A 15,382-nucleotide genomic window follows, 5' to 3' on the forward strand; every position below is an offset into this window, starting at 1 on the left:
TAATCTTCTGACTGAAGCTATACTCTGCAAAAAGGTATAAAAACAGACAATTTTCTTAAATAATCTGAGTTTTCCAAACATCATAATTAAGCCAAATTAGCATTAATTTTGATTCGGAAACCTTTTCTGTGCAAGTTTTTAAAGCACCAACAAATCTGCATACTGCGTTTGTTGATGCTGTAATAGGTTTCTGACTAAAATTATAAAAACCCGCAAAAAGGTATAAAAACGGACCATTTTTCCGAAAAATCATAGATTAAAAAAACTCATAACTAAGCCAAACAATCATTAATTTTAATTAGGAAAGCTGTTCTATGCTAGTTTTTAGTAGATTAACAAAGCTGCGTACTCAGTTTTCAAATTTAAAAAATTCAATTTTTTGTCAAATTTTGGCAATTTTAATGATGTAACCCCTTATCAAATTTTCAATTTTCGGAAAAATGTCAAAAATTTATTTTTCGACCGGACATGGCAAGAACGACTGGGCTGTTGATGCTGATCAAGAATATATATGGTTTATAGGGTCGGAAATGACTCCTTCACTGCGTTTTAATCTTCTGACTGAAGCTATACTCTGCAAAAAGGTATAAAAACAGACAATTTTCTTAAATAATCTGAGTTTTCCAAACATCATAATTAAGCCAAATTAGCATTAATTTTGATTCGGAAACCTTTTCTGTGCAAGTTTTTAAAGCACCAACAAATCTGCATACTGCGTTTGTTGATGCTGTTATAGGTTTCTGACTAAAATTATAAAAACCCGCAAAAAGGTATAAAAACGGACCATTTTTCCGAAAAATCATAATTAAAAAAATCTCATAACTAAGCCAAACAATCATTAATTTTAATTAGGAAAGCTGTTCTATGCTAGTTTTTAGTAGATTAACAAAGCTGCGTACTCAGTTTTCAAATTTAAAAAATTCAATTTTTTGTCAAATTTTGGCAATTTTAATGATGTAACCCCTTATCAAATTTTCAATTTTCGGAAAAATGTCAAAAATTTATTTTTCGACCGGACATGGCAAGAACGACTGGGCTGTTGATGCTGATCAAGAATATATATGGTTTATAGGGTCGGAAATGACTCCTTCACTGCGTTTTAATCTTCTGACTGAAGCTATACTCTGCAAAAAGGTATAAAAACAGACAATTTTCTTAAATAATCTGAGTTTTCCAAACATCATAATTAAGCCAAATTAGCATTAATTTTGATTCGGAAACCTTTTCTGTGCAAGTTTTTAAAGCACCAACAAATCTGCATACTGCGTTTGTTGATGCTGTTATAGGTTTCTGACTAAAATTATAAAAACCCGCAAAAAGGTATAAAAACGGACCATTTTTCCGAAAAATCATAATTAAAAAAATCTCATAACTAAGCCAAACAATCATTAATTTTAATTAGGAAAGCTGTTCTATGCTAGTTTTTAGTAGATTAACAAAGCTGCGTACTCAGTTTTCAAATTTAAAAAATTCAATTTTTTGTCAAATTTTGGCAATTTTAATGATGTAACCCCTTATCAAATTTTCAATTTTCGGAAAAATGTCAAAAATTTATTTTTCGACCGGACATGGCAAGAACGACTGGGCTGTTGATGCTGATCAAGAATATATATGGTTTATAGGGTCGGAAATGACTCCTTCACTGCGTTTTAATCTTCTGACTGAAGCTATACTCTGCAAAAAGGTATAAAAACAGACAATTTTCTTAAATAATCTGAGTTTTCCAAACATCATAATTAAGCCAAATTAGCATTAATTTTGATTCGGAAACCTTTTCTGTGCAAGTTTTTAAAGCACCAACAAATCTGCATACTGCGTTTGTTGATGCTGTTATAGGTTTCTGACTAAAATTATAAAAACCCGCAAAAAGGTATAAAAACGGACCATTTTTCCGAAAAATCATAATTAAAAAAATCTCATAACTAAGCCAAACAATCATTAATTTTAATTAGGAAAGCTGTTCTATGCTAGTTTTTAGTAGATTAACAAAGCTGCGTACTCAGTTTTCAAATTTAAAAAATTCAATTTTTTGTCAAATTTTGGCAATTTTAATGATGTAACCCCTTATCAAATTTTCAATTTTCGGAAAAATGTCAAAAATTTATTTTTCGACCGGACATGGCAAGAACGACTGGGCTGTTGATGCTGATCAAGAATATATATGGTTTATAGGGTCGGAAATGACTCCTTCACTGCGTTTTAATCTTCTGACTGAAGCTATACTCTGCAAAAAGGTATAAAAACAGACAATTTTCTTAAATAATCTGAGTTTTCCAAACATCATAATTAAGCCAAATTAGCATTAATTTTGATTCGGAAACCTTTTCTGTGCAAGTTTTTAAAGCACCAACAAATCTGCATACTGCGTTTGTTGATGCTGTTATAGGTTTCTGACTAAAATTATAAAAACCCGCAAAAAGGTATAAAAACGGACCATTTTTCCGAAAAATCATAATTAAAAAAATCTCATAACTAAGCCAAACAATCATTAATTTTAATTAGGAAAGCTGTTCTATGCTAGTTTTTAGTAGATTAACAAAGCTGCGTACTCAGTTTTCAAATTTAAAAAATTCAATTTTTTGTCAAATTTTGGCAATTTTAATGATGTAACCCCTTATCAAATTTTCAATTTTCGGAAAAATGTCAAAAATTTATTTTTCGACCGGACATGGCAAGAACGACTGGGCTGTTGATGCTGATCAAGAATATATATGGTTTATAGGGTCGGAAATGACTCCTTCACTGCGTTTTAATCTTCTGACTGAAGCTATACTCTGCAAAAAGGTATAAAAACAGACAATTTTCTTAAATAATCTGAGTTTTCCAAACATCATAATTAAGCCAAATTAGCATTAATTTTGATTCGGAAACCTTTTCTGTGCAAGTTTTTAAAGCACCAACAAATCTGCATACTGCGTTTGTTGATGCTGTAATAGGTTTCTGACTAAAATTATAAAAACCCGCAAAAAGGTATAAAAACGGACCATTTTTCCGAAAAATCATAATTAAAAAAATCTCATAACTAAGCCAAACAATCATTAATTTTAATTAGGAAAGCTGTTCTATGCTAGTTTTTAGTAGATTAACAAAGCTGCGTACTCAGTTTTCAAATTTAAAAAATTCAATTTTTTGTCAAATTTTGGCAATTTTAATGATGTAACCCCTTATCAAATTTTCAATTTTCGGAAAAATGTCAAAAATTTATTTTTCGACCGGACATGGCAAGAACGACTGGGCTGTTGATGCTGATCAAGAATATATATGGTTTATAGGGTCGGAAATGACTCCTTCACTGCGTTTTAATCTTCTGACTGAAGCTATACTCTGCAAAAAGGTATAAAAACAGACAATTTTCTTAAATAATCTGAGTTTTCCAAACATCATAATTAAGCCAAATTAGCATTAATTTTGATTCGGAAACCTTTTCTGTGCAAGTTTTTAAAGCACCAACAAATCTGCATACTGCGTTTGTTGATGCTGTTATAGGTTTCTGACTAAAATTATAAAAACCCGCAAAAAGGTATAAAAACGGAGCATTTTTCCGAAAAATCATAATTTAAAAAAACTCATAACTAAGCCAAACAATCATTAATTTTAATTAGGAAAGCTGTTCTATGCTAGTTTTTAGTAGATTAACAAAGCTGCGTACTCAGTTTTCAAATTTAAAAAATTCAATTTTTTGTCAAATTTTGGCAATTTTAATGATGTAACCCCTTATCAAATTTTCAATTTTCGGAAAAATGTCAAAAATTTATTTTTCGACCGGACATGGCAAGAACGACTGGGCTGTTGATGCTGATCAAGAATATATATGGTTTATAGGGTCGGAAATGACTCCTTCACTGCGTTTTAATCTTCTGACTGAAGCTATACTCTGCAAAAAGGTATAAAAACAGACAATTTTCTTAAATAATCTGAGTTTTCCAAACATCATAATTAAGCCAAATTAGCATTAATTTTGATTCGGAAACCTTTTCTGTGCAAGTTTTTAAAGCACCAACAAATCTGCATACTGCGTTTGTTGATGCTGTTATAGGTTTCTGACTAAAATTATAAAAACCCGCAAAAAGGTATAAAAACGGACCATTTTTCCGAAAAATCATAGTTTAAAAAAACTCATAACTAAGCCAAACAATCATTAATTTTAATTGGAAAGCTGTTCTATGCTAGTTTTTAATAGATTAACAAAGCTGCGTACTCAGTTTTCAAATTTAAAAAATTCAATTTTTTGTCAAATTTTGGCAATTTTAATGATGTAACCCCTTATCAAATTTTCAATTTTCGGAAAAATGTCAAAAATTTATTTTTCGACCGGACATGGCTAGAACGATTGGGCTGTTGATGCTGATCAAGAATATATATGGTTTATAGGGTCGGAAATGACTCTTTAACACTGCTGTTTTTAATCTTCTGACTGAAGCTATACTCTGCAAAAAGGTATAAAAACAGACAAGTATTCTTAATATAAATCTATGTTTTCCAAACATCATAATTAAGCCAAATTAGCATTAATTTTGATTCGGAAACCTTTTCTGTGCAAGTTTTTAAAGCACCAACAAATCTGCATACTGCGGTTGTTAATGCTGTTAAAGGTTTCTGACTAAAATTATAAAAACCCGCAATTTTTAAAGGTATAAAAACTGGTACGCAGCTTTTTAATCTACGAAAAATCTAGTTTAGAACAGCTTTCATAATTAAAATTCAATGTTTTTGGCTTAGTTATGAGTTTTTAAACCAATTTTTGAAAAATGTCATTTAATACCTTTTTGCGGGTTTTTATAATTTTAGTCAGAAACCTATAACAGCATCAACAACCGCAGTATGCAGATTTGTTGGTGCTTTAAAAACTTGCACAGAAAAGGTTTCCGAATCAAAATTAATGCTAATTTGGCTTAATTATGATGTTTGGAAAACTCAGATTATTTAAGAAAATTGTCTGTTTTTATACCTTTTTGCAGAGTATAGCTTCAGTCAGAAGATTAAAACGCAGTGAAGGAGTCATTTCCGACCCTATAAACCATATATATTCTTGATCAGCATCAACAGCCCAGTCGTTCTTGCCATGTCCGGTCGAAAAATAAATTTTTGACATTTTTCCGAAAATTGAAAATTTGATAAGGGGTTACATCATTAAAATTGGTAAAATTTGACAAAAAATTGAATTTTTTAAATTTGAAAACTGAGTACGCAGCTTTGTTAATCTACTAAAAACTAGCATAGAACAGCTTTCCTAATTAAAATTAATGATTGTTTGGCTTAGTTATGAGTTTTTTTAAACTATGATTTTTCGGAAAAATGGTCCGTTTTTATACCTTTTTGCGGGTTTTTATAATTTTAGTCAGAAACCTATAACAGCATCAACAACCGCAGTATGCAGATTTGTTGGTGCCTTAAAAACTTGCACAGAAAAGGTGTCCGAATCAAAATTAATGCTAATTTGGCTTAATTATGATGTTTGGAAAACACAGATTATTTAAGAATATTGTCTGTTTTTATACCTTTTTGCAGAGTATAGCTTCAGTCAGAAGATTAAAACGCAGTGAAAGAGTCATTTCCGACCCTATAAACCATATATATTCTTGATCAGCATCAACAGCCCAGTCGTTCTAGCCATGTCCGGTCGAAAAATAAATTTTTGACATTTTTCCGAAAATTGAAAATTTGATAAGGGGTTACATCATTAAAATTGCCAAAATTTGACAAAAAATTGAATTTTTTAAATTTGAAAACTGAGTACGCAGCTTTGTTAATCTACTAAAAACTAGCATAGAACAGCTTTCCTAATTAAAATTAATGATTGTTTGGCTTAGTTATGAGTTTTTTTAAACTATGATTTTTCGGAAAAATTGTCCGTTTTTATACCTTTTTGCGGGTTTTTATAATTTTAGTCAGAAACCTATAACAGCATCAACAAACGCAGTATGCAGATTTGTTGGTGCTTTAAAAACTTGCACAGAAAAGGTTTCCGAATCAAAATTAATGCTAATTTGGCTTAATTATGATGTTTGAAAAACTCAGATTATTTAAGATCGACTCGGCTGTTGATCCTGATCAAGAATATATATACTTTATAGAGTCGGAGGTGCCTCCTTCACTGCGTTGCAAACTTCTGACTGAAATTATAATACCCTGCAAGGGTATAAAAAACTGAGTACGCAGCTTTGTAAATCTACTAAAAACTAGCATAGAACAGCTTTCCTAATTAAAATTAATGATTGTTTGGCTCTGGGTCGGAAATGACTCCTTCACTGCGTTTTAATCTTCTGACTGAAGCTATACTCTGCAAAAAGGTATAAAAACAGACAATTTTTTTTATAAATCAAAGTTTTTCATACACCATAATTAAGTCAAAATTACATTAATTTTAATTCGAAAAGCTTTTCTGGGTTAGTTTTTATAGCACTAATATCATAATACCTGATAAGGGTATTAAAATACCGTTTTTTAATAAAACAATATTTCTTTTAGATATATGATGAGCGAACATTTCCCATGAAAACGAAAGGTTTTGTTTTAAGAATTAGGCTTGAGGAGCAAACATAAACATAACAAGATATGTACAGCCTTGAGGATTTATTTTAACCTTCTTTAAACCTCAGTGTTGTACAAAGTAATTTCCACTCTGTGGCAATTGCTGTCTCCTTTTCCTGCCGGGCATCACTTGTCGTTGCTCTACCGTGTCGTATCTCTGCCGCCCAATCAATCTACAACTTAGCCCCTCGTTTCAGGTGAATCCAATTTGTAACAACACCAGGAAGTACGTATACGTACTTGTGCAGTCAGTCGGGACAACGAGCAAACATCAACACAAGCACCTGAGGCAGAGACCGTCGGTAGAGAGACCAATTGGACGCCATCTGGACAACTGGAGGCCCCAGGCGGGAGCAGTGGAACGAGGTCGGTCCAACCCATTGATGTAGCAGCATGGGCGCCAACACATCGAGCAGATCCGACGCGAGTCTGCTCGCCGACGACGACGGTAAGTGTGGGCGATGTGTGGAAGCAGGAACTGGATGTCAATATGGGTTTGGGTAATTGCCGCCTGGGACGAACGCAAAAACAACGTCAGTAGCCGGGAGCGGGTGGGGGCAATAGGAACTGTAAAAAATTTCCATATCACGTTTCCACATACACACACACACACACACGACAGGGGCGAGACAAGCCGAGGACGTGATGGGAGGGAATATGGAGCAGCTGGACGATCTGAGCCTGTTGCGAATCCTGGAGCTCCTGGAACTTCCCGACCAGATTGCCATGCTTCAAAGCTATGAGCGCTGCCGCCTACTGCTGGGCATCATCTGGCGACGCCGACTGATAAGGATAACGCTGAACCTGCTGGAGAGGCCCCTGGACGTAGACGACTTTCAGTTTCTCCTGACAAGTGCCAGTCGGCGCCTAAAGGAGTTGAAAGTCAGCTATCTTGATAAAGAGCACTTCGAGGCGCTAGTAGGCTTGAGGTTTCCCAGTCTATGGCTTCTTCAAGTGGACCCCCTGCCGCCATTCTACATGAGTCCATGTCAGCGCCATCAGTTGCAGCAGATTCTCCCGAAGTCCATATGGGCAGGCAATGCACCCGCCATGGGCTATATGCTGCTCCATCCTAGCCACACCGACCACGGCTGTGTGGGTGCTCAGTGGAAACTAGGGAAACTGTAAACATCTCTCGACTCTCTTACCTTTTCAGTCAATTTCGACCACTTTCAAATTCTGCGCGCCATAGGCAAGGGCAGCTTTGGCAAGGTAGGTTCATGTAAAACATATTCGGAAGTAGTCTCTATTAACGACGTGGCTCTTCAATCAGGTCTGCATCGTCCAAAAGCGCGACAGCGGCATCCTATACGCCATGAAATATGTCAGTCGTTCCGCCTGCGAACTGCGTGGAGCCCTTGGCGGGGTCATCAAGGAGGTGGAGCTGCTATCCTCCTTAGAGCATCCGTTTCTCGTCAATTTGTGGTTCTCGTTCCAGGGTAAGTGGCCGCAAAACCACGACAGAGAAATAGACTGGCCAAAATCTCGCAGTACCTTTAATACAATTGGGATGAACCTTAAATCACTCATACGCAGCGTTGCCACGGCTTGAAAAATCTTTCATACAAAACGATTTGATCCTTACATAAAAAAAGTTTTCTTTCTTCCTGTAAGGAAATTTAAAAATATTTCAAGATAGTTTTATATTTTTAATATCTAAATATTTAATAAACTCAAGAGATCGAGATACCTTTTACCTGTCTAACCTTGTCCACTCAAATGTTTTGCGTACACATGTGTCGTCTTGTATGAATGTATGCTATATTCTTAAAGGTATGCAGATGTGTACATATATGCAAATAAGCCGAGAGAGCTACCTGTGGAAGCTTTGTGCGACTCCTGTTGCTCGCCATCTCCCGCCTTCGTTCTCACCTTTTCTATCCGTCTGATGCTGTTGCTGATTGGCAATCAAAATGCAAATTAACTCTGTGCATTTCTTTTGATGCCGGTACCGGTAAATTCAAATATATATCTATATACATACCTCTCATTCCCTTCCCAGATGAGGAGGATTTATTCATGGTCTGCGACCTGTTGACTGGCGGCGACTTAAGATATCACTTACAGAACAGGGTAAGTCTACCATCGATAACTTCTCCGCGTACTCCTTTATGATTTCCCCATCTCCCAATGATTTTCAGGTGGAGTTCTCCGAGCAGAGTGTGGCCTTATTAGTGTGCGAGCTGGGCAGTGCCCTGGAGTACCTGCAGACGCAGAGAGTGGTCCACAGGGACATCAAGCCTGATAATATCCTATTGGACGATGCTGGTAAGTGTTTGGGAGGTAAACTACGCCTTCCCAGTTGGCAGGCTGTCGAGTGGGCCGAATGGCGTTCGGTGGCGTAGCATGCCACATAATAATATTTCAGTGCCCCATTGCCATTTATTGATTTCGTTGTCGTACACAACTTCGTGAGCCCATTTCCTGTGCACAGGTGTATTCCCGAACAGCTCCTAAGCACAATTTATTCATTTGCCTTCCAGCAGCCCCGTCGTTGTGAATCAACCAGACAGGATATGCCTGTCAAGCTCAAAGGACAGGGGCTAATGGAATTGCCTAAGATGGGGAATTCATTTGCACAACTCGAGAATTGTAAAAAACAGAAATTTCGTCTGCTTTTATCCATAGTTCTGCTTTTACTTAAATTCAAAATTGGATGTCCTAGGGAAATGTACATGGAACAACTTGTCGTACAAGTTTTTAATTAAAGCTTTACTGTTTAGGGATCTCTTCATATACTTGGCCAAGATACAATTCCAACTAACTATAACTGTTCTTACATAGTGCTTTCTAAGCCTACTTCAATGTATTCCAATTTTTATTGCCTAGGGTGTAGGATGTTTAATTTGATCAGTTGTTTGTAAAAAGCAATTATTCGCTCCGGCAAGGTCGCCACAACAAAATGCAATTAAAATAACCAAACTCATGCGTCACTATCCCCTAACATCAAATTAATTTCAGGACACGCTCACTTGACTGATTTTAATATTGCAACGAGGTTGCAAAAGGATGCCCTGGCCTGCAGCATGTCAGGGACGAAGCCGTATATGGCGCCCGAGGTGTTTCTATGCGCTCTGGACGAAGTGGGTGAGTTGGCCGGCAGGAAACGAAATTAAACCAACATGGAGCTTTGCTGGCGGATGGGCGATGGGTCTCGGATGTGGGCAATTGACTGCTTCCTGTGTCCTGACTGTTGTCTCAATTTCGTTATAGCCGGTTACAGCTATCCAGTGGACTGGTGGTCCCTCGGCGTTGTGGCTTATGAGATGCGGTGCAACAACCGACCCTTTGTGGTACACTCAAACACGCCGTTGGCAGAAATCAAGAACATACTGAACACGCCCGTGCACTATCCCCGCTACTGGAGCAGCCAATTTATCGATCTGCTGCAGAAGGTTGACTTGACAATGAATTAGTCTAGTTACCGAGGATTCACGTGTGTCCTTTGCGCTTTCAGTTACTCTCGACGTATCCCGGGGCCAGGATCAGCACAAAACAGGAGCTGCATCAAACGCCGCTGCTGCGCAACATCGACTTCCAGCAGGTGCTCGATAAAAAGATAAAGCCACTGTTCAAGCCACCCGAAGACCACCTTAACTGTGATCCCTGTCTGGAGCTGGAGGAGATGATCGTGGAGACGAGACCGTTGCACAAGAAGAAGAAGCGTCTGGCCAAGCAGAGGTCTGCGCAACGCGACAGTGATCCTGAGACTACCTTGGTCAAGGAATTCATCGTCTACAACCGCTACAAGGAGCTCAAGCGCAAGGCCATGGAGCAGAAGGAAAATGACTGGCAGCGCGAACTGGAGCTGGCCATGGCCAACTCTATAGTCAATAGCCTGGCGCCCATTCAGGAGAAGCCCGCCCCCTCCATTGTTCAGGTGGCAGCGGAAGCGTCCATGGCATCCCAATCGAAAAGCGACAGCATTGAGTTCATAGATCGCACACCGTCACCACAGTCCGCCGGAGCAACCTCCCTAACGGTTAGTCCCAGGAAAGCGAGCAGCATGCTGGACAAGGCCACAAGCCCCATTCAGAAGTAATGTTATAATCTCAAACCCAAGAGCGAGCGCCATAGCACGCATCAGGTTTCAGAGTGCACAAAATCCCCCGCCATTGCACCTATCCATCCATACAGAGAACCAGAACCTATTTTTCGAGCTCCGCTGAATTTCATCTTTGTACGTGTATATATATAGATATATATATGAACACTGAATAAAATTTGATATCCTTTAGGATATTTCAATTGAGCAACAACTAAGACCTAAGCTAAGCATCTTTGTACATATTGTTAGACGTTAGTTGAAATATGAATAATAAACTTAAAAATGGCACTGCGCACAAGGGTTTCGATTTTTTTTGAAGTTTTTATTTCAAGTTATATTTCATTCATGTTTCACATTTTTTGTTTGTAATGCCTTTTCATTGTATAAAAAAGAGTAAATAATTATGTTCTGCATTGTATAATTGTTGTTGATTTCATGGTTCTGTTGATCTCTTGTTAAAATATAATTATTAAAGGGTGTATTGGTGTTTGCGGTGAATATAGGGCCAACTCGAACCAAACTACGATCCTTTTTTTTATAATTCTCTTAGCGAAAATGCAACGTGTTAATAGTGTGTTAATTCATTTTGTCGTATTCACAATTCTTTTTCGTATTTATTTGGGCTTTTGCGACTAATATTACAATTTAAGAATATTACACGAACCCTACCCGAGATGACCGCGCTATCGGATGCAGCTCAACTGCATGATAGGGGGCGGTGCACTGGATCTTGGTGCCGAGGTAGGTGTGAAATCAAAATGAGAAGTATTTAGGAAGGGGTCCCTAATAACTCATCACTTGGGACTATGAAAAGCCGCGAAAAGTTAAGTGTTAAAGTGTGTTATTTATGTTGTAGATAGAAATGATGTTCCACTCTGCGTTTGTGGAACGAGTATTTCTCCAATCATTTCAATTAAGATGAAAACGAACTCTCGTTTTGTTTTTCTCAGGCAAAAACAAATGCAATTGTTTTGAAAAAGCGTCAATGGTCTGTGTGTGTTCACGTTAGAAATAGTTGCTTTTGCTCTTTTTAGCTTGTTAGAAATAATGAAGGAGAAGAAGAAACTACAAGCTGAAACGTATGAGCATGTGTTTAGTTTGTATGTTATGAAGTGTTGCATGTTGTATGTTGAGTGTGAGTTTTGTGTGTTTGTTTGTTGTGTCCGGAGTTCGTTTTCTATTCATTTTTTGTTTGATATTTTTCGATTTTCTCTAAACAAAATGTTACTTTTTTTCGTTGAACTCCAAACGTTTCGCTGCCGGCGGAGATCCGCCGCAACCGTTCAGTGGCTGCGCCAAAAGCGGAGTCATACTATACTGTGGTTGTGTCCACAGATTCGATGCGTGCGCCACCGCCCACGTCTCCGCCACCAACGGCATCGGCCTCACCTCCGTTGTGCGCATCGCCGGCAGCCTCCTCGGCGTTGACGCCAGTGGAGTTGGTATTCTTCTTAGCGCCAAACTTGATCAACTCGACATTGACGTTGATCGTCTTTGTCTGCACTGGCGCCGCAGACTCGGTCGGCTCAGTTTTCACGACGACTTCACCCTCAGTGCCGGCGGCAGTGGCGGCAGCTGGGGTCGACTCTCCACCGGTGGTGATGGTTAGCGAGAGATCGTTCAGTGACTTCAACACCTTATCAACGTCGTCCTGGGTGCTGGGCGTACCGTTACGATTTCCAAAGTACAAGAAGCACTTGCCAAAGTGACCTACCAAGTAAATACTATTAGTTAGCAAATGCTTCGAAACCCGGTTTAGTTTTCCTTACCCTTCCATGTAATCGACATCGGATTGCATTCACGTTTGCGGAGCTCCGACTTCAGGTCCTTGACGCGAATGTCGCGTGTCAAATTTGTCAATTTAATGCAGAAATCACGCGGTCCGCGGTTCTTGTTCTTCTTCGGACGACGCTCGCCAGCGGCACTCTCATCAAACTTACGATCCTCACTCTTCGCACCTCCCTCCACTCCAGACTGTTCGCCCTCAGACTGCAAAGGACCAATATTTCATAATTAACAACTCAGTATTTGTATTCCTTTTGAGGCTACCAACCTTTGTTGGGCGTCTGCGACGATTGACAACACGACCCTTGCGGCGGGGCGTGCGTTTCTGTGCGGCTTCCTGTAATTAAGTCAAGAGTTAACTCGCAAGCCCTTTCCTAGAGAATATTACACTCACGCCCTGATGTTCGTTGTCAGTCTGCGAGGTGGTGCGTCCTGGGTTTCCTCGTTGGAAGCGACGACGCACGGGCCCACGGCGGCGCCTGTTGTTCTGATGCTGCTCAACGTCGGTGTCCTCCTCTTTCAAGGCTATTGACTTGCCCGACTTCTCCTCGCGTTCCTTAAGCTGCTGCAGAACAGGCAAGATTTTCAGGCGACGCTCAGACAATAGTTCCCAGAAGACGCCATTGGGACGCGGCAAACGCTTGGCGACACGAATAACCTCGGTGGGTGTCACAATAATGTCCACTGGCGTATCGTATTTCTGGAACAGTTCAACGGGCAGCGAGTCCACCACCTGCAGGTCATGCACTATCGTGGCAATAACTGTCTGCGGTGTGATGGCACCTAGCTCAATGAGCAGGCCGATGTCCAGATCGGCAAAACCATTGCCGCGGCCGATGCGGTAGCCATCGCGTGACACCACTACAGAACCAATCACAACGATGTCCAGCTTCAGGCCGCTGTCCAATCCGATTTCCGTACGGAACTTCTGGATGTCCTGAACGCGCAGAGCCTCCTTCTTCTGCTCCTCGGTGGCATCTGCAGCCACATCGACCTTGAGGCAAAGCGCAGAAGAATCACGAGTGCTGGGCAAGTAGACCGACTTGTCGGCGAGCAGAGCCAGCTCCTTGAAGTCATGCAAGGCGCGATCGATGTTTACCTTGATGTGCTCTGCGGGATGGAAGGGGTAAGAACCAAGACCGGACACTATGCTACCGCCTTTTGAGACACTTACGTGCTTTCTTGAACTCCTCCTCGTTGGCCAGGAGTGAAGCAGCCTTTTCGGCATCGAGAAACGCCGGAATCCGGTTGAATATGTTGTGAAATCCAATGCCGACCTTGCCCTCTTGGATCTTTTTCCAGGTCTGCACGCGCAGCGAGCGCTTTGTGGGCTCTATGGGTTGAGCTGTGGGGTGACAAGAAGCGCGATGGCATTAGTACTGGTAGCTGGAAATGGAATCTGCTGACCGGCACAAAAGCGTCAGTGACAGAACCAGCAGCGAGCGCTTCTTATCGCCGGAGCCTGCAGTGAACCCGTGTTATCACGCCAGTTATTTGCCGGACTAGAGGTGATACAGCGGCTGATAAACCGGTTTCCACGCCTAGCTATCAGATAGCAACAATTTAGCCTAAACAAACACTTGCAAACGCCGGGCCTCTGTCATCACAGAAAAAAATCTGAATGAAAAACAGTTGCCAGGGTTGCCACCTGTGCGAATTCTGCAAATCACCCAGGTGTGTCTGTGTGCATATCCGAACAAAAATTACTATTACCAACAAAACTAGCGTTCATTGCGGGCGCACTTTCGAGAAATAACAGAAAAAAATCACTTCAAAACCATATGAATTTCGATATTAACGCATGGCCAATAAGTTGGCAACGCTCCGGAACTCACACTCGCACAAGCACACACGCACAAAACATTTCTCAGCGATGAGCGCATCAAAACGCGAATTTCTCAATTAAATATGTATGCATGGGAGGTGGAGTGGTGTGATGTGTGTGTGCGCTTGTGTGCAGCAGCGGGAGAGGGGCGTAGAGAACGCCGTGCAAGGAATGACACAGAACCAGCACGAAATCACTCAAATTCGGCCAAGAGCAACCGAAATGGCCGCCGAAAATGATTCATATCGCACTATTTGCGGCCGCTATGTAATTGCTGCTGTCGGCTTGGCCGTTTTCAGCATAAGAATGCCTCGATGACGTAATTAATGTCAACAACACAACCGTGGATCGGCGACCGACAAGAAAAAGCGGGCATGTATACACACAGTTGTTGTTGTTGTTCTTGCCGCTGGTCTTGGTTTCCACTTAGCTGTACTTTTTTCTTCCTTCCCCATTGCCATTTCGCAACTACTTTGCTGCTTTGAAGTTCCGGCACTTTGACAACTCTTATTTACAGCTAGAGTCCACTAGGAAAAAATATGGCGGAATTTTGACAAATTTGTGCACTCACACTTCGTTAAATGGCCGTATGCAAAGGGGAATGAGAAACCGAATTCCCGAAGGTAGCCAGCTGCGATTTTGCCCTTGATCCCGATTCGAAATATGTACGAATAGTGCGTTGCACCGCGGAACGCGGCGCAGAACATTTATGATAACATTCGCACACTCGCGCAATTCTTGCAAGATTCTGCTCTACTGCCCCCTCGTCGAGAAAAACTTACTTGTCGATGACACCTCCTGCGCGGTGTTTGCGCCATTCTCCGCGGTCTCGGCGGCGGCAGCGGGAGCTGCGTTGCTTTGATTTTCCATCGTTTGTCGCGTTTATAAGCTGTGTACCAAACTGTCTTCTAGTTTTCTTCTCAACAATTTTTTTCCTCGCTGGTTGACACAAGTTATAGATTACAGATTTCAAAGCAACGTCAAACTTTTTCGGGTGCTTCCAACAAACCACGTTTCCTAGAGGTGGGGACGAGGCGATATCGCATTCGATTAGTATCATAGAGATGGGAAATATATCGGCTATCGGTATCGAAATCGGATTAAGAAAAGGTAAAGCTTGGTGCTAACATAAGATAAATTGAAGAATGGCGCGAAATGGTCACACTGACAGTAGAAGCCAGTTGTTTGTTGTA

The 15,382-nt window shown here is 40.2% G+C and overlaps 3 protein-coding genes across 4 annotated transcripts in view; 2 read left to right on the forward strand and 1 right to left on the reverse strand.

The window, feature by feature from the left end:
• Positions 1–10,874, forward strand: part of LOC110176432 (serine/threonine-protein kinase 32A) — a 41,563-nt gene extending 30,689 nt beyond the window's left edge. For both annotated transcript variants that reach the window (XM_086840160.1, XM_086840159.1), the window contains exons 2-9: positions 6,729–6,979; positions 7,688–7,743; positions 7,805–7,970; positions 8,534–8,604; positions 8,673–8,799; positions 9,493–9,618; positions 9,745–9,926; positions 9,989–10,874. In XM_086840160.1, the coding sequence (XP_086696286.1) occupies positions 6,925–6,979; positions 7,688–7,743; positions 7,805–7,970; positions 8,534–8,604; positions 8,673–8,799; positions 9,493–9,618; positions 9,745–9,926; positions 9,989–10,573 (1,368 nt within the window). In that variant the 5' untranslated portion in view covers positions 6,729–6,924 and the 3' untranslated portion in view covers positions 10,574–10,874. The remainder of the gene's footprint in view (positions 1–6,728; positions 6,980–7,687; positions 7,744–7,804; positions 7,971–8,533; positions 8,605–8,672; positions 8,800–9,492; positions 9,619–9,744; positions 9,927–9,988) is intronic.
• LOC147642629 (uncharacterized) lies at positions 7,054–7,708 on the forward strand. Its single transcript, XM_086840161.1, has one exon. The coding sequence runs from the start codon at positions 7,177–7,179 to the stop codon at positions 7,657–7,659; it is 483 nt and encodes a 160-aa protein (XP_086696287.1). The 5' UTR covers positions 7,054–7,176; the 3' UTR covers positions 7,660–7,708.
• Positions 10,875–10,880: 6 nt separating the features above from the next.
• On the reverse strand, positions 10,881–15,301 carry lost (methenyltetrahydrofolate synthase domain-containing protein lost). Its single transcript, XM_020942779.2, has 6 exons — positions 14,972–15,301; positions 13,539–13,709; positions 12,759–13,474; positions 12,633–12,701; positions 12,349–12,568; positions 10,881–12,289 (listed from the first exon to the last, which is right to left on the reverse strand). Exons 1-6 carry the CDS (start codon positions 15,057–15,059, stop codon positions 11,892–11,894), a joined length of 1,662 nt encoding a protein of 553 aa, XP_020798438.1. The 5' UTR covers positions 15,060–15,301; the 3' UTR covers positions 10,881–11,891.
• Between the last annotated feature and the right edge of the window lie 81 nt (positions 15,302–15,382).

The sequence above is a fragment of the Drosophila serrata genome, unplaced genomic scaffold (assembly GCF_035046125.1).
Source record: "Drosophila serrata isolate PLE 108 unplaced genomic scaffold, ASM3504612v1 contig_382, whole genome shotgun sequence".
Taxonomy (NCBI): Eukaryota; Metazoa; Arthropoda; class Insecta; order Diptera; family Drosophilidae; genus Drosophila; species Drosophila serrata.